The 26,714-nt window shown below is 46.9% G+C and overlaps 1 protein-coding gene across 3 annotated transcripts in view; it reads left to right on the top strand.

Annotated features, from left to right (window-relative positions):
- TMEM255B (transmembrane protein 255B) overlaps positions 1–26,714 on the top strand; it is a 48,124-nt gene that overhangs the window by 8,410 nt on the left and 13,000 nt on the right. For 2 of the 3 annotated variants that reach the window (XM_081128380.1, XM_081128379.1), the window contains exons 3-8: positions 2,192–2,254; positions 13,705–13,794; positions 15,581–15,661; positions 18,459–18,544; positions 18,900–19,059; positions 22,810–22,953. In XM_081128380.1, coding sequence (XP_080984506.1) covers positions 2,192–2,254; positions 13,705–13,794; positions 15,581–15,661; positions 18,459–18,544; positions 18,900–19,059; positions 22,810–22,953 — 624 coding nt within the window. The remainder of the gene's footprint in view (positions 1–2,191; positions 2,255–13,704; positions 13,795–15,580; positions 15,662–18,458; positions 18,545–18,899; positions 19,060–22,809; positions 22,954–26,714) is intronic. The other variant, XM_081128381.1, reaches the window with a different exon arrangement.

The raw sequence follows: 26,714 nt of genomic DNA, 5'->3' as shown, positions 1-26,714 counted from the left end.
CCTGCACAGAAAGTGTTTGTGATATGGCCTTTTATCAGCTATGACACCCTTAAAACGCACCAGGACCTTCAGGTGCTGGGTCATAAAGTGCAAAACCAAGATAGTAAAAAAAAAAATTAAACTCATTAAATACATTACTCTCATTAAAAGTATTAACAAAATTAGTAATAATAGATTAAAAATTTTAGCAAGGATAAAAAGGTTTTGGCACTCTTAATATTTAGAAATATTTTACAAATATTATTTCTTTCATCTTTATATTATCCTTTACTTTTATTTTTTGTGTATGCTTACAAATTGACATCACCTGTATATAATTTATGAGTAAACATAGATAAATAGTGTCTGTGCAGAAAAAGTTTTGGGGGTGAAATCTCATGAAGCCGGCGTCATGTGGGAGACTCCGCTTCATCCTGGACGAGAAGGGCAGCCCAGGATTCAAGGGGCTAGCAGCTGTGAGGATGCATCCTTTCTAATTACCTGCAAAGTTTCAGGATCAGTCTTGAGTAGGTCTTTTTGTGTGTGTATGTTTTTGTTGTTGTTCTTTAAGCTTCACTTGGGCAGGATTTCCCTCCTCTAAGAATATCCTGGGTGTTGTCAGAGCCATGCTCCGTGAAGAACCTGATTCCTAGGCAATGACCAGAACAAAATTAGCTTCAGCCTGGATAGTTCTGAACCCAAACTAATGGAGATGACCGATGAAATTCACCTGAAGAAAATGTGGAGAAAAGTCAATTCCGTGGAGATCTGTCCTACTCAGAGACTTGTAGCAAAGAGTGGATCTCAGGAAGAAATTGGGGCTGGGTGGTGAAAACACCTCAACATTTTGGAAAGAGGATTTTTTTAATCCAAAAAAATGAAACTTAGTGAAACTTAATAGATATATTTTATTACATTTATGTTGGAGTGGAATTTTGAAATTTTCGAACTGTGGAGTTAGACTGACATTTTGAAGTTCCACATGAAGAAAACATTCACCTCTCCTTCCTCCTGGAGAATTCTTAAATTACTGGTAAAAATGACATCTGTGCATACATGTCCATCTCCATAAATATGATTACAGAAAAAGATATCTGCAGACATAAATAGGTCCAATTTTTAGTGCATTAAACTTGACAGCATCTCCTTACAGATGCCACACCTGTGCTGGTCAGCTGGTTAGCTGTCCCCAGACTAGCCCCAGAGGTCACTCAGAGGTTGGGTGTGTGGGGTTCCCCTGCTGCCTGAGAGTGGCTCTAACGCAGGGCCCCAGTGCAGCAGCCCCATGCTGTTTGCGAGAGCCTTGTCACCAGCTGCTCTGAGCAGCGTTGTTTGTGGGAGCTGCTGAAATTCCAAGTTCTTTAAGCTGAGGGGAAACTAAGAAACTCTTCCACCAGGTGGGCATGGAGGATGAGGCACACCTGTGTCCCCTGGACACACTCAGGTGGAGGGATCCTGGTGCCAGCCCTCGGAGCCTTCATTCTGAGATGAGGATGGCCACATGTGTGTTTCCCCAGCATCCCAACATCACTGCCCCCTGGGGGTTCAAGAGCTCAGGCTTTCTCCAGGAACTACAGAACTGATTCTCAGGAGCCCCTAGGTGCGCCCCTGTCCTTCCCCAAGGTTACCTGTCTGCCTGCTCACCTGAGTCAAATGCTCATCCTTGAGTGGTGCAGCCAGGCCCACGGGTGGCTGGTAACTCTTCTGAAATACCCATGGTTCTAGTTTCCTAGTATCTTACCTGAGGAGTCCTTCTCCAGTTATGGGATTTGAGACAGGCCCAAGAGAAACATCAGGTGGGCCTCTTTACCTGATGACCAGATGCAGAAGATGAGCCTTGAGTACTCTGGGCTGCCATAAAGAGGTTGTCCTCCGTAAGGGGAAAGGGGGGCACACAATGCTCTCTTTTCCTGTAATCTTTTTCTGACCTAAGAGTTAAAATGTTTGAACATAGAAGATGAGATGGATCACGTCTCAGCTGTTTCTATCCCAATCACCAGCTTCCATTGAGCCTGAGGCGCCCACCCAACGGGGCATGGACCCATCTGCCACTTAGTGGTGGAAACTTGGAGAGGTGGGAGTGGCCGGCCTTGGCATTTGTAAAATGGTTTAAGGGCAGCAGTCTCCTGTGCATTGTTTACTGTTAAAATCAGCATCAAGCCACCAGGCATGTTAACTGGGTGCTTTCTCCTTGTTTTTCCTTTGCTCTCAGCTGGGCTTCGGATCTTTCTTAGGGATTATTGGCATCAACCTGGTGGAGAATCGAAAGCAAATGGTAAGAAAGTACAGTTACTTTCAAATGGCAATATTTCATCTTTTTTTTAATCTTTATTGTTGAAAACATTACAAATGTCACTCTTTTTCCCCCATTGATTCCCTCTACCCTGTACCCCTCCCCCCAGGCCTTCACCCCACTATTGCCTGTGTCCATGGGTTATGCATATAAGCATATAAGTTCTTAGGTTAATCACTCCCCCACCCCCCGCCTTCCCTCTGAGATTTGTCAGTCTGTTCCATGCTTCTGTCTCTGGATCTATTTTGTTTATCAGTTTATTTTGTTCATTAGATTCCACATATGAGTGAGATCATGTGACACTTGTCTTTCTCTGACTGGCTTATTTCTCTTAGCATAATCCTCTCTAGGTCCCACCAAGGTGGGGCAATTGCCCCCCCCATCCCCCCTCAGGCAAAAGCTGCTTAGAAGGTAAATGTCTGCCTGAGAAGGATGTCTTCTGCCATATGGGGGAATGATTCAGCACCAGGGTCCAGCTGAGTACTCTCTGATATCTATTCCCTCAGCCAGCCCCCTGGATTCTCCTCACACTGCTCTAGGCCACTCTATCTTCCCTCTACCAGAGTCCAAGGTGAGCGGCTGCACATGAAACTTTGTGTGTTGGCTCTTTAAGAGGGTGCCTGCATTTCCAGCCATCTCTCCCTGGCAGACAGAAACCCTGCTGCTTTTTGCAGCCAGATGTTATGTGGGCACCTTTCTCAGTTCTTGTGCTCTGGGCCGGGAAGCCCAGCTTGGGTTTAGGCCGCAGAGTCCTCAGTGGGAACCCCCACAGCTGAGATATCCCTCGGGACCTTCAGCTGCTGCCTGTGGGAGCCCAGCGGCCCTCTCAGGCCTCCTCACTTCCCACCAGTCTATGCGGTCTCCACTTTTCATCCTTGGTTATGAGGGTGCTCTCCAGTCAGTAGTCAGTTGCAGTTGATTATTTAGGGTGTTTTTTCTATATTTTAGTTTTAATTCCAGTTTGGTTCTGGAAGAGTGTCAGCTTGGATCTCTGGAATTGTTTTCTTAACTTCTTTTTTAGGGTTGTTTATTGCAAGTGTATAAAAATATAACTTTTTTTTTTTTTTTTTTGCTGGGCTGGGCGTGGCTCAGCGGTTGAGCATCGACCTAGGATCCAGGTGATCGGGGTTTGATTCCCAGTCAGGGCACATGCCCGGGTTGCGGGCTGCAGCCAATCAATGACTCTCATCATTGATGTTTCTATCTCTCTTTCTCCATCTCCTTTCCTCTCTCTGAAATCAATAAAGATATATTTAAAATAAAATGTTTTAAAAAAAATAATAAAAATAAAAATATAACTGTTTTTTCTATTTAATCTTGTATCTTGCAACCCTGTTGAACTCATTTTTTAGGTCTTGTATTTTTTTTTTTTTAGTGGATTCCTTAGGATTTTCCATCTATAAGATTAGGTTCACCTGCAAATAGAGATAGTTTTGCTTATTTTCCCCCCATTCTGGATGCTGGAAGTCCATTTCTATGACTTTAGTAAAAGAAATGGAATGAAAGGATGAAAATCCGTAATTGACAGTAGGTGCCAAAGCAGTGTGGGGTCCAGCTCCCCAGTTAGCTTCACTGTATGCCAAGCAGGTTAGGGCACCCAGGTTTCTCAGGGCAGAGCCTTCCGACTCGCATTGCTGCAATGCCTACACAATCTCGTCTCTGCCTTTTCAGGAAATGCATTCTTCCAAGGCTAACTTTGTATGATAAACATATATTTCACTATCTAACATTTAATTTAATGTTTGTGAAAGCCAAAACTTGTATTCATCATCAGTAGTGGTGTGATCTCAGGAAACTTACTTGACAGATTTGAACTTCAGTTTCTTCATTTTCAGGGTGGCTGGGACCATCTGGGTTAATGCATGTGAAGATATCTAGCACACACTCACCCATATCGGGTGTTCAGGGAATAGCAGCCATTGTTGAATACTGTGTTTAAGCACATAGGTTAGTCAGACATTCAAGTTGTTTCAAAAGGAGATAATAGCAGGCTGAGAAAATGTCAGCTGAAGAGAGAATGCTTGTATTTCATATGCTTCTAAATATAAAGAATGCTTTCTTTTTCCTTGATTTCTTTTTATTTAAAAAAAATTTTTTTTTTTACAACAGAACAGTTTAAACATATTCCAAAGTAGACAGACTAGTGTCATGAACTCCTCTGTACTCATATCCCAACTTCATCAGCTATTGACTCAGGGCCAGTCTTGTTTCATCTCCCACCCGTTTCTTCCCTTCTCATATTATTTTGAAACTAATTCCAGACATGGTATCATTTCGTCTATAATGATATCATTACATGGTATCATTTTACTCTGTTCAATCTAATCATTAGAAGTGGCTTCACCATTATCTCTGCCATTATTATGTTAGTCTCCAGTGATGTCTAAAGATTGCTCTAAATTGAGTCAGCTTTTGATATTTTTCCATTGATGAATGAGTTATTACTTTCCAGTCACTGAAACAGGCACATGAATCATTGATTTCACTAATAGCCCTATAGCCTAGCATGACCCCAAAGGCCAGAGATGGAGAAGTTAAAGGCCTAAAAATTTGTTAGCTAACTAACAAACTAAAAGTTTGATCCCCCCCAACATTGAACTAGAAGAACCAATAAGGACTAATACATAACTTATAGACTAAAAACATTTCCTGCAAAAGGTTAGGACATCAGCCTTTGTCTGGTCTAGAGATGCCTTTTTTTTTCTATTCCTTTGAATGTTGTGTGAAAGAGGGATCCTGGTTGTCTTCCTGTCCACTCCTCTGCCTAATGTCTTCAGCTTTTGGTCTGTAGGGGTCAGCTGAAGGACAAGGGACCATAAGGGATACCTTCCCCTGAAGACAGTGCCACCTACACCTTTCAGAAGTTTGATTAACTTCGGGAGAAGGGTAGGGAGTTGGGGTGAGGAGGGTGAATGGAGAAGCCAGTGGTGTTACACACATTTCCTGCCATCTGGTCAACTGGGGTGTGTGTGACAGAAACTAGGTCTGGTCATAAGAAAACAGGTCAAGTTCCAGTATGTTAGCACCTGAGTCTTGTGGAATAAGGTGAGAGAGACAAGAAGAGAGCCACTTCCAGCTTAAGCAGAGCAGAGCCTTTGCTTTATTCCTATCAAGATTTCTACCTAGAGGTTCAGGTCATCAATGCCACCTCCTGGGAGAGCCTGGAGAGGTCAGGAGGGCCTTCCAGGCTGTCCTCCTTCTCTTGTCTGGGTGTTGAGGGAAGGAATAAACATTTAACCAGTGCTACTCCTTGCCAAGTTCCTGCCAGCTGATCTCTTTCCCTCTCTTCCTCTCTCCCTCTCTGTCTCGGTCTGTCCCTCTCTCTGTCTCTTTCTACCTGTCTGGAATGCTCTATCCCCCACCCCCACCTTCTTCTGCTTAGTTAACTACACTTCCTCCTTCAGATCTCAGCAAAAATGCTATGTCCCCAGGAAAGCTCCCCTAACCTCCTGGATTCATACCTTTATAACAATTATCCTTCCTAGCACTTACCTATCTATAATGACATGTTCCCTGAGATGCGACTCCAGTTTTTTCACTACCAAATGGGCACCCACACACCTTTGTTTAGTGAATGAATGAATCTTTGAAAGACATGAACTTGAGGTTAAAGTGGTTGCAGAGCTTTTGGCTGCAAGTAACATAAACTCCAGTCTTAACCCTGTAGAGACTGTGAGGATTTGTATGCATTTAGGATGTCCAGAGTGGGTAGTTTTATGGTCAGCTGACTCAATGGCGCAGTGTGTCCTGAGGCCCCACTTTCTTCTCTCTTTCTCCTCTGCCCTCCTTGGGTTTGTCACCCTCCTGACATAGCAGCATCCAGAGGAAGGAAGAAGATGCTGCCTTCCTTTGATTCTCCCTGAGGAAGGAGACAACTTTCCCAGAATCTATAACAGACTTTCCCTCTTATCTCATTGTCCAGGTCCACACTCATTTCTAAACCAACCCCGGTCATTGGATTACCTCACCAATAATAGGCTCACTGAGGAGCTGGGTGGGGTCAGCTCCCTAGAGGGATATGACTAATGTGGAAGTGGGGGACCTGAACAAAATCAACTTTAGTTTGCAGGAAAGAAAGGAGGGGTGGATGTTGGATGGACAGCCAGCAGGATTTCCTATAAAGATCTCTCTTCTTCGAATTGGAAAGTCTAATTTCAGGCAATGGGTTATATCACCTGTGTGTCTGAAAGATACATCTCATTTCAACAGATAGTCACTGAGAGCTTACTATGTACCACAAGGGACACAGCCTCTGCCCTAAAGTTTTAAATTTTGATGCAGTCCATTTTATCTATTTTTCCTTTTATTGCTCATGATTTTGTTGTGAAATCTAAGTATTCATCACAAAACTGAGGTCATGAAGATTAACCCTTATGTTTTCTTTTAATAGTTGTGTAGTTTTAGCTCATTGATCAATTTTTAGTTAATTTTTGCATATGGTATAAGGTAAGGGTCCAGCTTCATTCTTTTGCTTGTGGGTGTCCAGTTGTTTCAGCACCGTTTGCTCAAGAGACTGTTCTTTCACCCCATTCAATGGTCTTGGCACCCTTGTTGAAAATCATCCGGATATAGATGTTTGAGTTTATTTCTGGACTCTCAATCTCAACGACATATAGACATTGGTCAATATGTCTAGCCTTATGCCAACACCACACTCTTTTGATTACTGTAGATTTCTAGTAATTTTTGTGATCAGCTTGAGTCCTCTCATGATGTTTTTCTTTTTCAGGATTGTTTTGTCTGTTCAAGTCCCCTTGCACTTCCACATGGCTTTTCCATTTCTGCAAAAAGGCCATTCACATTTTGCTAGGGATTGCATTGAGTCTCTTGATTGCTTTGGGGAGGATATTTCCATTTTAACAACATTAAATCATCCAATCTACGAACATGAAATTCTTTCCATTTAATTTGGTCTTTAAAAATTTCTCTCAACAATGTTTGTGTGTTTTTTTGTTGTTTTTTTTAAAAAAATATATCTTTATTGATTTCAGAGAGGAAGGGAGAGGGGGAGAGAGAGATAGAAACATCAATGATGAGAGAGTCATTGATCGGCTGCCTCCTGCACGCCCCTGACTGGAGAGCGAGCCCGCAACCTGGGCATGTGCCCTGACCGGGATCAAACTGCGATCTCCTGGATCTTAGGTCGATGCTCAACTGCTGAGTTACACCCAGCTGGACTCTCAACAATGTTTTGTAGTTCTTAGTGTATAAGTCTTTTACTTCCTCGATTAAATTTATTTCTAAGTATTATATTTTTTGTATGATATTATAAATGGTTTTTTTTCTTAATTTCCTTTTCAAATTGTTCATTGATGGTGTATAAAAACACCACTCACTTTTGTGTATTGATTTTGTACCTTGCAACTTTGCTGAATTCATTTATTATCTGCAGTAGTTTTTTGTGAATTATTTGTTATTTTCTACATATAGAATCATGTAGATAGAAATAGTTTTACTTCTTCCTTTCCAATGTGTATGCCTTATTTTACTTTTCCCTGCCTAATTGCTTTGACAAAGACTTCTACGACAGTATTGAATAGCAGTGGTGAAAGTGGACATCCTTGACCTGTCCCATTTATCAGGGGGAAAGTTTCAGCCTTTTACCATTGAGTGTAATGTTAGCTGGTTTTGGTAAATTCCCTTTATCATGTTAAGGAAATCCTCTTCTATTTCTAGTTTGCTGAGTGTTTATATCATGAAAGGATTTAGATTTTGTTAAAATCTTTTTCTGCATTAATTAAGATGATAATTTAGGTTGTTTTTTCTTCATTCTGTCAATGTGGTATATTGCATTGATTGATTTTCTTGTGTTAAACCACTCTTGAATTCCTGGACATGGGGTATGATCCTTTTAATATGCTGTTGGATTCAGTTTGCTAGTATTTTATTGAGGATTTCCACTTCTATATTCATAAGGGATGTGGTCTGTTCTTTATCCTTTCTTTTCATATCTTTGGCTTAGGTATCAGGGTAATGTTACCCTCATTGAATGTCAGGAAGTGTTCTCTCCTCTTCTATTTTCTGTGACAGTTGAAGTAGGATTGATGTAATTCTTCTTTAACTATTTGGTAGAATTTACCAGTGAAACCATCTCGTCCTGGACTTTTCTTTGTTGGGAGGTGTTTGGTTATTGATTCAATCTCTTTAGTTCTTATAGGTTTGTTGAGATTTTCTATTTATTTTTTTAAGTTAATTTCGGTAATTTGTGTGCCTTTCAGTAATTTGCCCATTTCATTTTGATCATCAAATTTGTTGGTGTATAATAGGTCATAGTATTTTCTTATAATCCTTTAAATTTCGGTAAAGTTGGTAGTAATGTTCCCACTTTCATTTCTGATTTTAGTCATTTGCTTTTTCTTTCATTTTCTTAGTTTAGCTAAAGACTTGTCAATATTGTTAACCTTTACAAAAAACCAACTTTTAGTTACATTGATTCTCTTTATTGTTTTTCTGTTCTGTATTTCTTTTATATCTGCTTTAACCTTTATTATTTCCTTTCTTTTGCTAGCTTTGGGTTTAGTTTGCTGTTATTTTCCTATTTCTTAAGGTGTTAGGTTGTTAATTTGAGATATATTTTTTTAAATGAGCATTGTGTTGACCACGTCCCATGAGCTTGGCTATTTCTGTTTTTATTTTATTCATCTCAAAGTGTTTTTAAATTTCCTTTGTGGTTTTTTCTTTGATCCATTGGTTGTTTAAGAATGTGTGTTTAATTTTCACGAATTTGTGGATTTTCCATTTTTCCATCTGTTATAGATTTCCAGGTTTATCTGCTGTGGTTGAAAGGAGGAAAGGTAACAGCAAAGATGAAGAGACAAAGGGCAGGGGTGTAGATGGAGGAGGTGGGAGGAGCAGATATCGTCCTCAACTGAGTGAGGACAGGTCACCTCTTCAGGTGTGGAGAAGCTGGAGAGCTGTATTAACTCAGTTTGGGTTTTGGCAGGTAAACGTAAGAACACGAGGAGGGAGCAAGGGGTTGTAGGTATTCACAGGGGTAATGACTTGACCCGGGTCTGTAAGCTGGGAAACGTGCACATAGTTGAGGGATGGTGACAGGTAGTGGGACCAGGATGAAGGGCCAGGTGGGAGGAGAGTTGGTGCCTGTGTGGCATTGCTGAGTGGGACAAAGACAACACAGGGCATGTGGCCAGTACTGAGCATGCTGAGGAAGGTGGTGAACACCGCCAGGAACCAGAGCCAGGGCAGTGGAGGGGTCACTCTAGACCTCAGAGTCACCAAAAATCATGGCTGTGGTCCCACTGGGGAGGGTGACTGTGAGCCAGGAAATAGGGGATGACTGCCACCAGGAGGACCGAGTCTGGGACATGGACTTAAGTGTGGGGTTGTGGGAGGAGGAAAGAAAGCTCTGAGTGAGACATAAGGACCCCAGTGAGAGGCAGGGGGAAGATGTTACTAAGGGGCTGAGGGTTTATTGGGTTTTACCAGTTACAACACCAGAGGACACAGCAGAAAGTTTTAGGAGCTTGGTTTAGAAAAGAAGATGGAGAGATACATGGGGATGAGGGACACACAGAGTCATGACCACCCCAAGTGACAACCTTCCCAGGGAGAGGCTCTCACCTTAACCCTGTTTTCTTTCTGTCTTCTCCTCTTATCACCACAGCCTTATCTATCTGTTTGGTATTTGTTGTTTTAATCTACTCTCCCTATTGGAATGCAAATCTGTGAGCCCTGCAGAGGTCTGAAGGTGACCTTTTCCCTACTGAATAACCTGATTGCCCTTCTCCCAAGAGAAGAGAATCCCAAACAGTGCCACAAAATATTAATAATTAATTTAAAATATTAATCTAGAGCCTTTCAGAGTTGCTAGAGTAATAGTTTCCACTTGCAAAATCCCTAGGTTCTGGCAGTCCTCACATGTTATGGAAAGTGATTTGGTTTGTATCTTTTGAGAACTGATTAGGTGTCTGCCATGTGCATTCTCCTGGCTTTGTCTTGTCAAACTCACTACCAGCTTGAAGGAGAGTTAGTGATGCTTGGAAAGAAGAGAAGTAGCTGTGACTCGAAACCCAACTCAGGTCTTTCCTAAGAGGCAGCTCTCCCATCTCTGATTCTGGCATGTTCTCCATTTCCAGCCTGAAGAGTTGGAGGAGAGAATTTCCAATATCTTTCCCAACATGATCACCTGGACCCTGGGGTTTACGCACCACTGAAGTTCTTGAGCAATAGCATGTGTGTGATTATCCCAGCACCGAACTTGTCATGCATGTGATCTTGCTAGCACTGAATTTATCACATATATGATCCTGAGTTTACCATGTGTGTGGTTTTGCTAGCACTAAATATTACTTTTGCAGGAGTAGTAGGAGAAAGGGCAACCAGGCAGAACCAGCTGAAAGTTGATGACATTCGAATGGTAGGGACAGATCGTGTAAGACCAAACCAGAGCATGTTTATAAATCTAGACAGTTGAGGGCAGTCCTGCAATGTTAGAGGATACTTTGGAAATTCCATGCTTTCTGTGAAGTTCCGGATGAAATCGGGTGGAGGTATAGGGTGAGGGTCTCTTGGCTGTCCCAGCTGTGACTAGGCATGGTTGGGCCAGAGCTGGCCTCCTGGCTGGGACGCATGACGTTGCTGAAGAGTCATTGGGTTGGTTCAGGTTCATCATAAACTCACAGGGCAGCAGGTCCCTACATGGCTTAAAGAAATCTCAGGGCATCAGGGGGTCGCGTGCAGTGCTACTTCTGGAAGTTTCTCAGGTAACAACATCCCAGTTGTTAGAATTAGATGGGAAGTGTGCTATAGGACTCTGGGAACTCCAAAGTGATTCTGTTCATCTTTGAGTCTCTCCCTGTTTTCCCTCTTTCACCGTGAATTCTGCCCAACAAGATTTTTGGGGGGGGGTACCCTTATGGAACAGAGTGTGAGCCGCGTCCTTAACATCCAGCTGCGCTGGGTTCCGGGCCTTGCAGTTAATCACAGAGGCATCCTTGGCAGGAGTCATGGGGACATAGTGCCCTTCTCTGCAGCTGATGCTAAAATGAGCTGGTGTAGCCTTGGGATTCATGGCTAGTATGAAAGAAAAGCACGAACTGTGGAGCTTCGTATTTCATCTTTGAAGGGTGTGCTGAGCCAGGACAAAGAGCAGGCGGAGGCTGGGAGGACACAGCTGCTGAATTAGATGCCAGTTCCTTTTTCCTTCAGAAAAGCAAGGGTGCCTGGCCTCCCTACTGGGAAATCTGAAAATTGCCTTTTGAATCTTTTGTATATGTTGTAATTTGTTTTTTTAACAACACACAAATGTAGGAACGCTCTTTTAGGTATAATTCCTCAAATGATTTTTACGTACCTCTTTACATCATAATAATTTTATTTGCTGCAGTAATTTCACAGGGGAAGAAGATATATAGATTTTCCTTTCCCCATTGAGATAAAGGAAGAGTTTTGCCTTTAGCCATAGTTCCTTAGCGCTGGTGAACTTCAAATGTTACTCGGTAGGTAGTATAGCTCCTGGCTGGAATGGCTTCTGGAGGAAATTCAGATTATGTTCCCAGGGCTATCTCAAGGCCTTCATCATCCTTGGGGTAAAGCGAGTCCTCCCTTTTTGTGCACATCCAGAGCGCTGGGTTTACGCCTGTTACAGCGGTTATCACCCTGGGGTGTCAGCTCTTCTTGGTGGGGACTCCGTCCCATTCTGCTTTTCTCCAAAGCACAAAACAGCCACTGAGTCATTACTGAGTCCATTGACCCAGAGCAGCCCTGCAGAGGAGTTGGTGTTAAACTGCCACGGCGCTGTAGCAAGTCCAACAGGAAATCATTTTTTGTTGTACAGATCAAGCCTTATGCAGCACAAATCCCCTCAGGTAGTCCCCAAGTTCATCATCAAATGTCATTTACTGCGGGGAAGGGCCAAAGACATCTGTCAATTTTGTCACATCTGCACCATAACACCTAGACCAGCTCAGCTATCCGGAGGCATTTATTCAATGCATCGATAAGGCACAGCCCAGCACTTCTTTTCCCAGATGGGGAAACTGAGGACCAGTTCAGAGATCCCCCCAAAAGACTCAGGTGACAGCTCTGATTTGCAATATCGGGGGACTGTTTTCATTTGGAAGCAATACGCGGGGGCTGGAGTGGGGGTGTTTGGGAAGGGGCTGCGCCCAAGGCAAGCCCCGGAGCCAGCCTGCTCCCTTTCACCTTGGAACGGCAGCATGGACAGCTCCTTGTTTCTTGGCATCTGTCTCCTTGAGAAGCCCCAGAAAGTTTCACATCAAAACTGAATTCAAAGTTCTGGGGTGTCCAACCAGGCAATGTTTCTTACCAACTCCCTACACTTTGTTGAACAAATAAATAATGCAGATTACCAAGGACGGAGAGGGAGAGGGCCATATGGAATACAGTAACCGGTGAGCCTGGCTGCATTATTAATGAGTAACTCAGCCACAGGGAAGCAGCCAACCTAAGTTACATGGGAAAACAGGTTTTGGCCATATTATCTAAGGCTAGAGACAAATAGAACTGCACATAAATATTGGACTCTAATTAGTAGCTTGTTTTGCACAAGGTTTGGGTTAGTGATTTCAAAATTTTTTAATGCACATTATAGGGCTGAGGAAATACGTCCATTGTGGATCACGAGAGCAGGGTTCTCGCTGCTGGAGAGAGGAGTTATGATAAGGAAGGTCACTGATGTGGTTTCGAAAGTGTTGAAATCTGAGGGAAGGACACACAGGAATTCTTTGTAGGGTTTTTGCTATTTGTTTTGGTAAACTTGAAATTATTTCATAAGAAAAAATGTAAAAAAATGGCCAACAACTGTAAGAAAAGATCCTCAAGCCTCAGATTGGTAAAACTTAAAAGATTAATAATATGATGTGTTGTTTGGCATCTAAGGAGATGCGTGTTAGACTGTCGGAGGGAGGGAGTCAAACTGGCCACGTCTCTTCATGGGACAATGTGGCCTTCTGGCTCAGATTCTAAAGTGCAGAGATCCTAAACCTGTCCTATCTGAAAGTATGGGTTCTTGAATGTTCCAGGAATCTATCCTACTCATACATAAACCCCCAGATTATATATAGAACAAATTTAAGGTCTTTGTAGCAGTGCATGTAATAGCAAGAAATCGTAAACCGTTTAAATACCCATTGTAGGCACTTGTTAAATAACCCCTGATTATTCATGAGGATCGTGCAAAGCGGCGGGGGACTGAAGACTCTCTCCCACCACAAAGCAGCCTATTTATTGTGTGAAATGAAATCAGCAAGAATGTGCCTTGCAAGGGGTGAAATCTGGCCCAGGGTCTGTTCTGGGCTGTAAGTCATTGAGGACAGAAGGTAGTGGTAAAGTGAAAATTCTGCAAAAGGCTCAGCTAATATCAAGGCAGGATTTTGAACGGGTTTGTATTAAAAAAAAGGTTTTTGTTAAACACTGGACGCCCACAGCCGCCTTTTGTCTTATGCTTCCAGCTGGTGGCAGCCATCGTGTTTGTCAGCTTCGGCGTGGTGGCCGCCTTCTGCTGTGCCATCGTGGACGGTGTGTTTGCCGCTCGGCACATAGTGAGTTCCGTCTTTTAAGCTTTGTTCTCAATTGCTTTTCTGGGTTTAAAAGATCTACATACAGAAATAATTCCCCAGAGCTCAGAGGCCTTCCCTGCTGGTTTAAGCCATCACATGTGGGGTATTTGTTATGGCAGCCCAAGCTGGCTGAGGCAGCGCTAATGGAAAATGTGCTCTCTCAGACCTGGGCAATCAGCCCTCGAGCTGGGCTGGACGTTCAGACCAGGAAGGCGTGAGGGTGACTTTTGGGTGACTCATGAATCTGGACCCTTTCAGCGAGGCATCCCTGTCCAGTCTGGAAGGGCATTTCCACATGATAGACACCAAGAAGAAGGACTGTTCACAGAGTCAGTCCACCAGAACTGGAAGCTCGTCACCTGCACACCGATGCAGTCACCTGGATTGTGCTGGCACTGGCCTGAGTCCCTGGGGAACAGACACTGAGCCGGAGCTGCTGATGAAAAAGCCTTGTTGGGATGACACCCAGGAAGTGAAGGGAGGAGTAGAATTGGCCAGGGCGGCACCGGGCAGAGGGTTCCCATGGGGTAGACCGACCCTGACCCACAGCCCCACCCAGCCCTTTCCACCATCTTCTGTGTTCCACGCACATTTCCTGGGCTCTGGTATCTGTCTTCCTGCAGGAAGATAGACTCTATGAGGACAGAGACTCAGCTCCAGCCCCCCACTGCTGTGTCGTCCAGACCGAGCCTGGCATTTAGAAGCACTAGTCCATCAGTAGCTGCTGCCTGGATGAACAAATGCATGACTGTCCTTCTCTGTTGCCATTGTCATTGGTAGTTTTTTATACTCTTTTCTTAGGTCAGAAGTAGGAATGCTTTGAGAAGTGCAACTAACATAACACAGTAATAAAGCTAAATACAACTGTTGGGATTTAACTCATTTTACATATTACAGATTATACAGACTCATGGCATTGGACAGCTATTCTCTTTCAGAGATTATAAACACTTTGTCATTGCCAGTTTTTTGGTCTGTCTCCTTCACTAATCCCCTAAGGGCAAGAACCCTTATAATTTGGCTCTGTGTCTGCTGCATGAATGTTGGGGAGAGACTTATGGATGAATAGTTGCATAGGGCCATAGGTGGTTGTATGCTTGGCTGTGGGGTTGGTGGGTGGATGGGTGCATGGAGGGGGTATGGATGGATGGGGATGATTGGATGGATTGATAGAGGAGTGGATAGATGGAGGGATGGAAGGATGGAGGATGGGTGGGTGGAGGGAGTGAAGAAGGGAGGAGAAGGGATAGATGAATAGTTGGCTGTGTAGAGGGATGGATGCATAGATAATTGAATGATTAAATGATTAGATAGATGGTTGGGTGGATGGATGATTGGCTAGATAAATGAATTAGTCTGAAATTCATCCCTCGCCCTTCCTAGTGGAAAAATGTGTTTTGCTTTCAGAGGAAGAGACAGGAGCCAAGGGGTCAACTTGTTGAGAGTTGTAAAAGTGCACCTGAAAAAGTCACAGGGCCACCTCCTTTCAGCTGTCCTGTATTGACCAATGAGAGAAGATGTGTCAGCCCAGCCTGCAAGGACAGGGTGCCCGTTCCCCTGGGGCCCCTGCCTCCTGGATGCAGGAGCCAGGCTGCTCTGGAACGGGCTTCGGCATTTCCTGCTTTGTGTTCTCCATCTGGCAGGCTGTTATTGGCTTTGGCACCTCTCCTTTAGGGAGATCTGAAATTGGCAGACAGGTCTGAAATTGCCTCTGGCCACTCCCAATTTAGAGATGAAACTGTACCATTCTATTTGTGTTTGTCTCTAGGAAACAAGACCCCTCACTACGGGAAGATGCCAGTTCTACTCCAGCGGGGTGGGATACTTGCCTGATGTCTACCAGACAGAGGTAAGCAAGAGCACTGGCGGACGTGTCTGGCTTCACTCTGCTCATCCATGGATCCCACACTTTCTGTGTCCCTAGTCAAAATCTGAACGTTTGGATTCTGGTGGTCCTCCCTGTCATGACTGCCCCCTGTGCCGAGGTGAGGCATTTGCAGCTCACCCTTTGTTTAGAACTAACTTTGACATCTTAATATGCTTTATTTATTTTGGAATCACAGCTGCTGACTTGTCTTCTCTGCACACAACAGTCCTAGAATTCACTAGTCTGGTTGGTTGTGGCTTATCCGATGAACATTTTTTATTGACTTAATCACTGCAATAAAAAGCTAGTATACTGCATTTGCATTGGCCAAGAAACTCACCCACTGTTCCAGGGCCAAGGACATCTGCAGGGTGATTTCAGTTCTATTTCTAGCTGCATGAAATGCCAGGAGTAACAAAGTGCACCATGGCATGCCGTCTTCTCTCAGACCGTCAGGTGGGCACGTAGCTCCCCTTATCTGGCTATTTCACTCCAGCTCTGTGTCAATTTGCTGGTTTAACTAAACATGGGCTCTCAAACTGTGTACAAATGTCAGAGAAGGGGAAGGACAGAGTAGCCAGGAGTAGACAGGAGAATCTAGGAGAACACGAGAACAAATGCCAAGGTTAACGTCCTGCATGGTTGTTGAGGTGCTCCGTGAACCATAGGAGGAGAAGGGACATTCTGCATGCTGTGGCATGAGGCACTAGTGGCCTTGTGACCAGGCCTCCACTGCTGGCCTGAGGCTCCCTGTTGCCCCTCTCCAAGGCAGGTGGCATATTTCTTCTCCGAAGGCCTGTCCTGGCACTCATGACCTTTCTTCTGGCTGGAGGGAGCTTTGGGGACCTGTCCTGTTCAGAGGGGTCATGGGCTCTTCGGGCCCTCCATGTGTGCCCCACTCCTCCAGAGGCCCTGGTGCTGCTCTTTCCTTCCTTCCTACTTACCCTAATGTGTTCAGTCCAGTTCAAGGTCAACTGTTACCCTCTGCTCTGTGATCATAGAGAAGCAAGCCCCCCCACCCTCCTGCCTCACCCGGTTTGTCAGGCCTAACGATGACAGGCCCAATCAGTTCCATCCGTCCATCAGAGGTTCCCAAAACCACTGCCCATAGGAATCAGCTTAGGAGCTTGAGCAGATCCTGGTGCTGGGTCCCATCCTAGGGAGGGGGTTTAGTGGACCTGGGGATTTAAAAGCTCCTGAGGATACTAGGGAAGAAGCCACCCACATAGTTCAAACCAGGGGCCAGCAACTTTCTCCATAAAGGGTCAGTAATATTTTAGGATTTACAAGCCAGACGGTCTCTGTCCCAGCTACTCAACTCTGTCTCTCCCACACCAGACCAGCCACAGGCGATGCATACACAGATGAGTGTGGCTGTGCAGAGCTTCATCTTCAAACAGACAGTGGACTAGGCTTGCCTCCAGGCCTCTAGTGCTGACCCTACTCTAAGCCTCTCTCTCCTGCTGTTGTTCTCTATACTTCCTGGGAGGGAACACCTCCCAGCAGGGACACCTCCCAGCAGGGGACACCTAGGGTTAGGGTCAGGTCTTTTGACCTCCAGTTCCCCATTCTGTGGCTCTGACCTTCCCACGAGCTGGTGGCTGGGCTCAGAGCCATGCCTTGCCCTTGTTCCTTCCTTCCCCCTCTCCCTGTGCCTGCCTGTGACTGTTGTCTCCTTAGTCCTCCAGGTTCACCTGTCACGCTTCCCGGCCCCAGTCTCCTTCCGGGTCTGAGTCATACTGGGGCTACCTTCATGGCTCCCTGGCCTGTCTCTGGTCTCCACCCCATCTGAACTGTTTCCCACACCATTTCCAGATTAATCTTCCTGCTACCCTTTTCAAGTGCTCTAGAGTGCCCCATTGCCAGTTTGGGTGATTACCAGAAGTTAACCACAGAGCTTTGAAAGAAAGGCCATGTGCCCAAGGGTTGCTTGAGCTTCTGGACCCATTGGGGCCCCAGGGAGGTTCTGAGGGCCTCTAGGATATGATGTGCCTGTGGCTCTGCCTCTCAGAGCCACCTCAGCTCCTGCAGAGAGAGCTTAGAGAGTTTGCTTGAACCTTGGCCCATCACGCAGTGTATGATCCTCCCTCGGAAGCTCTTTCTCCCCAAATGTCACTGTCCTCTTTCTGAGGTCAGGGTGGTCTCTGCCCTTCTTACTTCCTAAACGTGAGTGGCATGGCTCATGCCCCCACCTCAAATAGTGGTGGGGGAAGGAGGAAGTCTTGTGTTTTTGCCCTAACCTTGCTTTTTTTAAACATCAGATGTGTTCCCAACATTTGTAGCCTGAGGGGAGGCCTCTGTGTGGGTTAGGCAGGGGCTGGCTTGGTCAGATCAGGCTGCTGGGAGCTGTCCTCTGTGTTGTCAGGAAGGGTCCTACCTGGAGGCGTTCCACCTGGAGGAGGTTCACCCTACCTGGAGGTGTCCCCACTTGCAGAAATCACTGCCTGCAGGGGTCCTTACCTGCAGGAATCTCTGCCTGGAGGCATGGTGCCCAGAACCCTCTCCCTCCCCTGGTCCATCAACCACTGTCCACCTGGACACCCTGGCATGACTGAGCCTGGTCCTCTAACTCCTCCTGGAGGACAGGGTCCTGCCACACCCTCAACCTCCAAACCCCCAGCACCTGGAATAGGGGGAGGGAAGGGAAGGTCAGGAAATGTGGGCTCAGGAGAGAGAACTCACTGACTGACCAGGTGCAGCCTTGCCCACTGTGGGGTGAGAATGAGTGGGCACATGGGGGACAGGTCCTTGGGACCTGGCAAAGTCTCTCTGCTCTCAGGTCACCTGTCACTCCCTGAATGGCAAGTGCCAGCTAAAGGTGAAGAGCAACACCTGCTATTGCTGCGACCTCTACAACTGCCAAAGGTGAGTCCAGCGTGGAGGGGTAAGGGGGAATCCCATTACTGCTAGCAGCCCTTCCTCCCATCCCTTCCTCCTCTCCCCTTCTCTGCTCTTCCCTGTCCTTGGATACTGCATCTACGTCATATCTTTTAGTCTTTGTGTGAGGGAACAGGATTGGCTCCTTTCACAGATGAGAAAACCGAGGCTCAGTTTTCTGGCATGACTAACGGGGCTGGGGGCCTTTGAGAGCAAAGACCCACGGCTTGTCTAGATACTGTTTGTCTGGCCCCAGCACTGTGTCCTCCCAGCCCTGCTGTCACATGGCAAGGTCTTCTCCTCCCAGGCACAGGTGACACTGTCATGTCTTCCCCATGTGCAGCACCGAGTACTCTCCCACCTACTACGAGTTCATGGGCGTGAGCGGCTGTCAGGATGTGCTCCACCTCTACAGGCTGCTCTGGGCCTCAACTGTGTTCAACGTCCTGGGCCTGTTCCTAGGCATCATCACAGCAGCCGTGCTGGGGGCCTTTAAGGACATGGTGAGTAGTGACACTCTGGGCTGGGTGGTGACAGCACTCGAGACAGACCTGGGCTTTGGGCCCATGTTCTTAGAGGCACACAAGGCAGGTCTCACTATCCTTCCTCAGAAATGGAGAAACTGGGACTCATGAAAACCATCTGCCACATGTTTTAATGACAGCCAGCCTTCACTGGTCATTTCTGGGAGCCGTCTATTCAAGCACTCGCCTCTGCCCTCTGAGGAAGAACCTGAACTTGACGCTTTGATGTGTCTGTCCCCACCATCTCTCACCCCAACTGCATGTGGAATCACTGGAGCCTCGGTTTGGTAGATTGGGTGGTGGGGGAGGGGGGTGCTGGGTCTGCATTCTCCCAAACTCATAGGTGATTCTGATGCCAGAACTCTGGAGGGCAGGGGCTTTACTGTTTGGGCCTCAAGTGTCAGAGCTCCAGGAAGGGGCAATGACTGCAGGGTCCTCACTGTGAAAGCTGCTGTAGCTGAATCTGTCCCTCAGGGCAGCGCCCTCAACATGGTTCCTTTTTCACAGGCAAATAGCCCGCTCTTGGGGCTGGGCCCGGCAGAGTTCCCCTTCTCCAGTCCTCTCCCTGTGGGGCCTCTTGGTTCCAAACTAGAAATTCTCATGTGGTGCACAAATAGCACCTCCTGCAACAACTCTGCCTTCATCCTAGAGGTGCCACAGGTGAAGGGACAGCCCCCTAGTGTCACTGGTTGCAAACCCCAAGGCATGCACATAACAGCTCAGAGACAAGGAGCCACCCGCCTATTACCTGATTTTAACTCTAAGGCCAGCGTGAACACTCATGCAGGCAAGTCCCCAAGGGCCAAACCTCAACCTGCCTCTGCAGCTCAAACTCTTCCTGAGTGATCTCTTGCCACCCAGCTATTATGGAGACTTTGGTCACTGACCATTTTTGTAGCTTAGCCTGGAGCTCTCTTAAGATCTGTGATTTTCTTAAAGGTTTTGCTTCTCTAGATAAAATCTGAGATAGCATGAAAAATCCTGATATCTCTTAGGAACCAAACCTTTCTCCTGGCTACCACCCTGGAGGGTGCAGATACCTCTCCAAGCTCTTTGGTCTTTAAACTCATAAAAAAGAGAAGCCTCCTCCAAGGATGAAAGTCGCCGGTCACCATGCCTTCAGCAAAGTCTCCAATGGGTGTTGCAGCTCTCCCAGGGTGCCTGGGATCTGCAGAGGGTCCCACACGGTGCCTTCTATGAAAACCCTTGATATAGGGACTTTTTCTACTGCAGCTAGTTCAAAGTTTTCTCTTTTGACAGATTTTCTAGAATAACAAGATTAGCTTGGAAATTGGATGCCCAGTGTGCCTGGTTAGAGTTCTGCCATCCCTGCAAGCCTGGGACAGTAGTCAGCCTCATGGGTTTCCCAGAAGGGCTCTTGTGTTCATTAGAGTTTCTAATATAATTGCTGGGTATGCTATCACGAATGTAGCCGTGCCCCAGAAGGGCCACTAGGTCCTACCAGACCACAATGTTGTGTCTAAACTCTGCTCTTTCCTTCCTCAGAAATGGAGAAACTGGGAAGGAAAGAAAGTTTTCTTTCTCCAACCCAAAGCTCTGGGGTGTTGTAAGAAGCAAAAAGGGTGATTCCTTAACATTTTACACCTACCCAGTAGATACTCTTATAAGTTTAGTAGGTTTTATAATTTAAAATTATTTTAAAGAACGAAGGCCCTTCATGAACCAGCCCAAAGCTGTGTGTGCCCTCTCAGCATATAAGGGCTTCATATGCAGGTCACCAAATGCTTGTCATAGCTGGGTGCCAGAGTCATTTCCTTTGCCCAGCAGGCAGGGCCTGAGGGGCCTGCAGAGGGTCTGCTGAGGCTGGTACCTGGGTAATGTACAACACTTACAGATATAGTCGTTTAAACCAGTCTGGTGAGGAAGGGTCTGCACTGAGCCTTGGGTACATTGAGAAATGCAGGCGGACAGTCCTGTTGGCCCAGCTGGGGGCTCCTAGAGGTTACCCACACTGTGGGGCCCAGGGGTCAGAAAGGTGGACGAGTGGTCAGGGCGAGACTAAGCAGGGAAGCCAGGGCCAAAGCTGGGCTGGGCCTCCCAGTACCCCACACAGACAGAGTGGCCGTCACTTCTCCAGAGTGAAACTGCTGGTGCCAAATGTTTAACTCCCTCAGGCAGACCCCCAGCCCTGCCCTGTCTTCCTTAAGCCCCAAATGGCACAACTTGCTGAGCAAGGCCAGGCCAGTTCCTCTTTGGCCAGTGAGGTTATCTGTGAACTTTGACCTTCAACCTTCATCACCCCTGCTCAGCCAAAGCCCCCAGGCCTCTGGCTGCAGCTGCTTCCACTGGCCAGGATGTTCCCCCCTGCCCTCTGTGGGGTCCAGGATGGCTCTTAGGTCAGCCTAGTGTATATAGTAGGCACTCAGCCGTGTCTGTTCACAAATGTGGAATCAAGGTGGCCAAGTGTGCGGGCTTTGCCCCAAGTTTTCCACTCTTTCTCTCTCCCTATTTTCAAGCTGCCCTCTCCTCAGAGTGTTACTAACACTCGCTACCTCAGTGACATTCAATGGTGTGCAGCAAATTTGTGCTGAGCTCCTGCTGGAAGGGCTCACAGTGCTGGGCCTAGCAGGAGAAAGAATAAATGTGATTGTGTAACCCGTTCTCCTTCTATGGGAATGCCTGCATTCCTGGGGGCTGGTGGAGGGAGTGTTTGAGCACAGGATGTGCAGAAAGCGGCCCTGGGTCAGGGAGGGCAGGAGGTGAGACTGAGTTAGCAAAGTGACTGCCCTGCACTGACCCCAAGGTCCCCCTGCAACTGCTGGTGGGGAGCTGGGAACAGGGTGACTTGTCATTTCCCACCACCATCTCTTCTTGGGCCACTTCTTTCCCATCTGGTTAACATCGCCCTGAAGTTCTGGGCCTGGTTCCAGGTTCCAGCCTTCCCTTCTGTCCCCACCCTTACTCTTCAGGACCTTCAGTGGGTGGTGGTGAGTTTTCAGATAATCTACCTCTGCTGTTCGAGCCCCTCCCCGACATGGCAGTGCCTGCCCCATGGGTGTCAGGTGGGATCCAGATTCTGTCCTCTTGGGGAGAGATACATGTCTCGTCTGCGAATCTCCTGAACACCCCACATGAGTGACTGGCCTCCTTCTGGGGAGGGGTCCGTGCTATGGCCCATCTTCTCTAGGGGATGGGTGGGCAGCTAAGAATCAGGGCCCATGTCCTGCCCTCCTTCCGAGAATTAGAGCCTCCAGCAAGCTAACAAAGCATGAGCGCTGAGGAATTTGGCATGCTTTGGTATTATTTGTGTTTCTCCAGAAATCCCTGGGCTTAGTCACCTTCAGTGGCACATGTGGGAAGCAAGCCCAGCATGACCATGCCTGAGTGTCTCTGTGAAGTCGGTCCACCCACTGTGGCAGAAGTTGTAAGGGAGGTGCCTGCAACACTGTATCACCTGGAGAGGAGGGACCAGTGGTTTTCATGCTCTTTCAGAAAAGCACCAAAGAGAGCCTGGGCCTACCCTGGAATCTTAGTGGGTCCCTTGGACAAATAAAAAAATAACAAGCAAAATAAGTCCTGCTTTTTAGGAGTTTAGTTATGATCTGAGAGATATTGATCTGAGGACTCATGGCATCTCTCCCTGGCATATTTGATAGGCCTCACCTCGCTGAATGACTTGAGGATGGAGCTCCCTGGAGGGACTGCTCAAGGCTGAAGGTGCCCAGGCTTTGGGAGGGCAGGCTGACACATCTCCTTTCTCTGTGGCAGGTCCCTCTGTCCCAGCTGGCCTACAGACCGTCTGCTCCACCTCATATCCTCTACAACCCTGGCCAACAGATCCTGGCCTATACGGGCTTCTGCCCGGCACCTGCGACTCTCCCCAGCTGCTCATCCTACCCTCTGCCTCTCCAGGTAGGCCGAGCGTCACCTGCCTGAAGCTGGTGTGCTCATATCTCGGGCAGCAGTCATGCAGGACAGTGCTGGTCAGACGGGATGTGGAGCGGGGCTTGGGTTGAAAGAAGACTTAGGGCTTCCCCTCTCCTGATGGAGGTACTGTGGTGGCGGAGCAAGCATGGACTAGAGAAGAGGTTGGGGATGACCTGAGGGGTGATGTGACAGGTAACTCCACACACAGCCCTTCACAGGGACGTTCCACAGCCCAGTTTGGTATTTTGGACATGCTTTGCTCCATGTGGCCATGGTGCCCCAGTCATTGGTGTCCTTTGGGACACTAACCTTTTCTAATCCACAACCTGGACCCACAAAAATTCACTGCAATTTCCTGGCCAGAGCAACAGGGGGACACACTGTATCACCATGTGCCTGGGTCCCATCAACATAGTCAATGTATTTAGGTGGAGCCCTGTGAATTTGCCAATACCCAACCACACTGTACCCACAACAGCAGTGATTTCACAGGTTTACCCTAAAATAGTGCTGTTGGCCTTGGGGTTGCTGTGGGAAGAGGGGCATTTGGTGGGGGTGAAACCTTGTTTGTAGAGCGGCGTTTGCTTAGTCCTTCCATTACCCTTTGTGGTTTCGGCTTTTCCTTCTTTATATTCTAGGAAGCTTCTGGTTGAAATAGACCCTGATAATCTGTCACCTTATGGACTCCAGACCAGGGGCCCTCAACCGTGGCACTATTGACATTGGGGCCAGATGGCTCTGGAGGGTGGGGTTGCCCTGTGTGCTATGAGATGTTGAGCAGCATCCCCTAGACTCTGCCAGTACACCTCCTGTTATGACAACCAAAACTGTATCCAGAAGTTCCCCAGTGTCCTCAGGGGGTCAAAGATGAGAACCATTGGTCCACACACCTTACTTAGACTTCCATTTCTGGGTGGGGCAACCAGAAGGACTTAGCATTCTTTTGCTTATACTAACACCACCACCAACCACCAAGTGCTAGGAAGTTCACAAAATTAAAATGCATGAGGAATTGCGTTTCTGTGCTTGGGTGGGAGGCATGCTGTGGGTGCTCAGACCCTTTTCGTTTGTTATGAATTCATACCTCTTCATGTGCTGATTGAGGGGACCAGCACCAGATGAATGGTCCTTGCAGGCAGCAGCAGCCGGGGCTCTTGGTGAGTCTGGAGCCTGACGTTGGGGCGCTGGTCCTGTATCCTGCTCTTGCAGGTCTGCCGTGATCCCTCAGGAGACGTGTTCCTTGTAGGAGTCCAGGATGTGGGTGGATGGTCTTCTATTTCTAAACCACGGTGCTGGTGAATGGATCTGCTTCATTCCGGTGTCATATTCCATCCTTCGGGGGCCTCTGGCTCTTCACAAACAGCAGATGCCCCCTCTTTACCCTCCCTGGGGAGGTCTGGGCTCCCCTCCTGATGGCCTAATCAGCTATTACCGCCAGCACATGTAGGAGTATAATTACATATATGTCAGTAACTGGATTTTGAGGAGAGGACAAATCAATGAGGTTCCTGTGTTTCCTTAGCAGAACACAACAGAATTGATGCTTCTGTTTCTGCTAACCAACAGAGAAGGGAGGGACACTTTAGGTGTCCTGTTGAAGTCATTAGCAGCAAAAATGCTCCCACGTAGCAGCAGGAAGCAAGATAGCTGTGAGGGGGCTGTTTTGAGCAGTTGGCTAAAAGAAAAATTTTTGAAGAGAACCCACCTTCCTTGCTCCTAGCAGTTGCCTGGTCAGGAAAGTCAGGGAAGGGGTTGGTGTCGATGAGTTTTCATGCACAAGGACACAAGCAGAGATTTAGCTCACACCTTGTAATTAAGGGATTTCTTATCCACTCCCCTGGTGGGGGTGCTTGTGTGGGCAGAGCCTGTCCCTGGTGCAGCCCTGTCTGTAGGGGTAGTTTACTCTATAGTTTCTGGTGGTGGTGTACATGGTTCATGGTGGTTTGTTCTGTGGTTCATGGTGTTTTACTCTGTGACTTGTGGTGTTTCACTCCATGGTTGATGGTGTTTTACTCTGTGGTTTTGGTGGTTTATCCTGTGTTTTATGGTGGTCTACTCTGTGGTTCATGGTGTTTCACTTAGTGGTTCATGGTTGTTTACTCTGTGGTTTGTGGTGGTTTACTTTGTGGTTCATAGTGGTTTATTCTGTGGTTCATGGTGTTTTACTCAGTGGTTCATGATGGTTTACTCTGTGGTTCGTGGTGTTTTACTCTGTGGTTCATGGTGTTTTACTCAGTGGTTCATGGTTGTTTACTCTGTGGCTCGTGGTGGTTTATTGTGTGGTTCATAGTAGTTTATTGTGTGGTTCATAGTTGTTTACTCTGTGGTTCGTGGTGGTTTATTCTGTGGTTCATGGTGGTTTACTCTGTGGTCTGGGTGGTTTATACTGTGGTTTTCTCAGGTGCTCATTTCCAATGAAGGACATGTATAGTAGGATCTGGGAGCTCCCAGCAGACGTGAGAGAATGTTCTCTAGAGGTTTGCTCTGACTGTGTTCAGAAGTGTGAGTTTGAGAGAAAGAATGAAACAAAGGTGGGCAAGGTCCCTGGGCTGTCAGATCCTGAAAGCCCAGGCTGTTGACCCTGAGCAAGGTGACATTTTTGGCTTCAGGTGCAGCTTGTGAGGAAATCCTCCTTTCAGAAGCCTGAGGTTCTGGGGCTCCTGGGCTTCCTCAGTGGGGAAGTCTCCAGGGAAGGGTGAAGCAGACAGGCTGGTCTTGCAGAGGCCTGGGCACTTGGCAGGCAGAGAGCAAAGGAATGACCAGCACTGCCAGGAGACCAGGGTCCTACATATACACCCTGCATTATTTTACAGAAGGGACTGTTTGCTTTATTTATTTAAATATTGGTTTTAAGTAGGTGTTTTCAACTCTTAGAACTTAAAAAAAAGAAGAAAAAAATTAAGAGGTTGTAGAGAAAAACTAGAAAAACACATTTCTTCTCAGAATCACTTGTACTTGAGTCCCCAGCTCATTTGGGGATGCCAGGCTTCTCCAGAGAAACAGAACCAAGAAGATGGATGGATGCACATATATAGACACAGGCACAGATACAGATTAGACATACAGATAGAGAAATAGAGAGATGGGGTAGAGCAAAAGTGTCAAGGGCAGGGCAGGACAGCAGGAGGGAGACTAAGGGAAGAATGGATCTTGCAGTTTTGAGTCCAAGGTCAGTCTGCCCGGAAACCTCAGACTTGTTCTCTTAAGGCCTTCAACTGATTGGGTGTGGCTCACCAATATCATGGAGAGTGATCTGCTTTACTCAGAGTCTACTGATTTCAACGTTAAGCACATCTACAAATCCCTTCACAGTAACCTCCAGACTGGTGTTGAACAAACATCTGGGCACTGAGGCCTGGCCAAGTTGACACATAAAATTAACCCTCACACTAGGTGAAAAATGCCGAGTTCTTGTTTTTTCCCCTCAAAGTAGGACGTGTTGAGTGAACCCAGGGGTCCTCAAATGAGCTGGGCAGCCTTCTCGTTGGACTCCTATGCGTCCTGGTGTCAGCCTGGTAAAAGGCCCACACTTGAAAGTGAGGACTCACACGCAGCAGGCACGAGGGTTGGGAAGTCTGAGGAATTCCACAGATGGGTGTTTCCAGAGGCGGCTGCAGGAGCAGACTTTGTGCAAAGGAGGCCCCAGCTGGGCAGGGCAGGGCAGGGCCCTCCCTCTGGCCTTCCTGAGAACATACTCTGATCAGGGAGTGTTCTCCCTAGAAGGGCCTTGGTTAGGTGGGGGACCT

The sequence above is a fragment of the Miniopterus schreibersii genome (genome assembly GCF_964146895.1).
Source record: "Miniopterus schreibersii genome assembly, chromosome: 2".
NCBI lineage: Eukaryota > Metazoa > Chordata > Mammalia > Chiroptera > Miniopteridae > Miniopterus > Miniopterus schreibersii.
The sequence above is the reverse complement of the archived record's forward strand: the minus strand, read 5'-3'. Positions and strand labels throughout refer to the sequence as shown.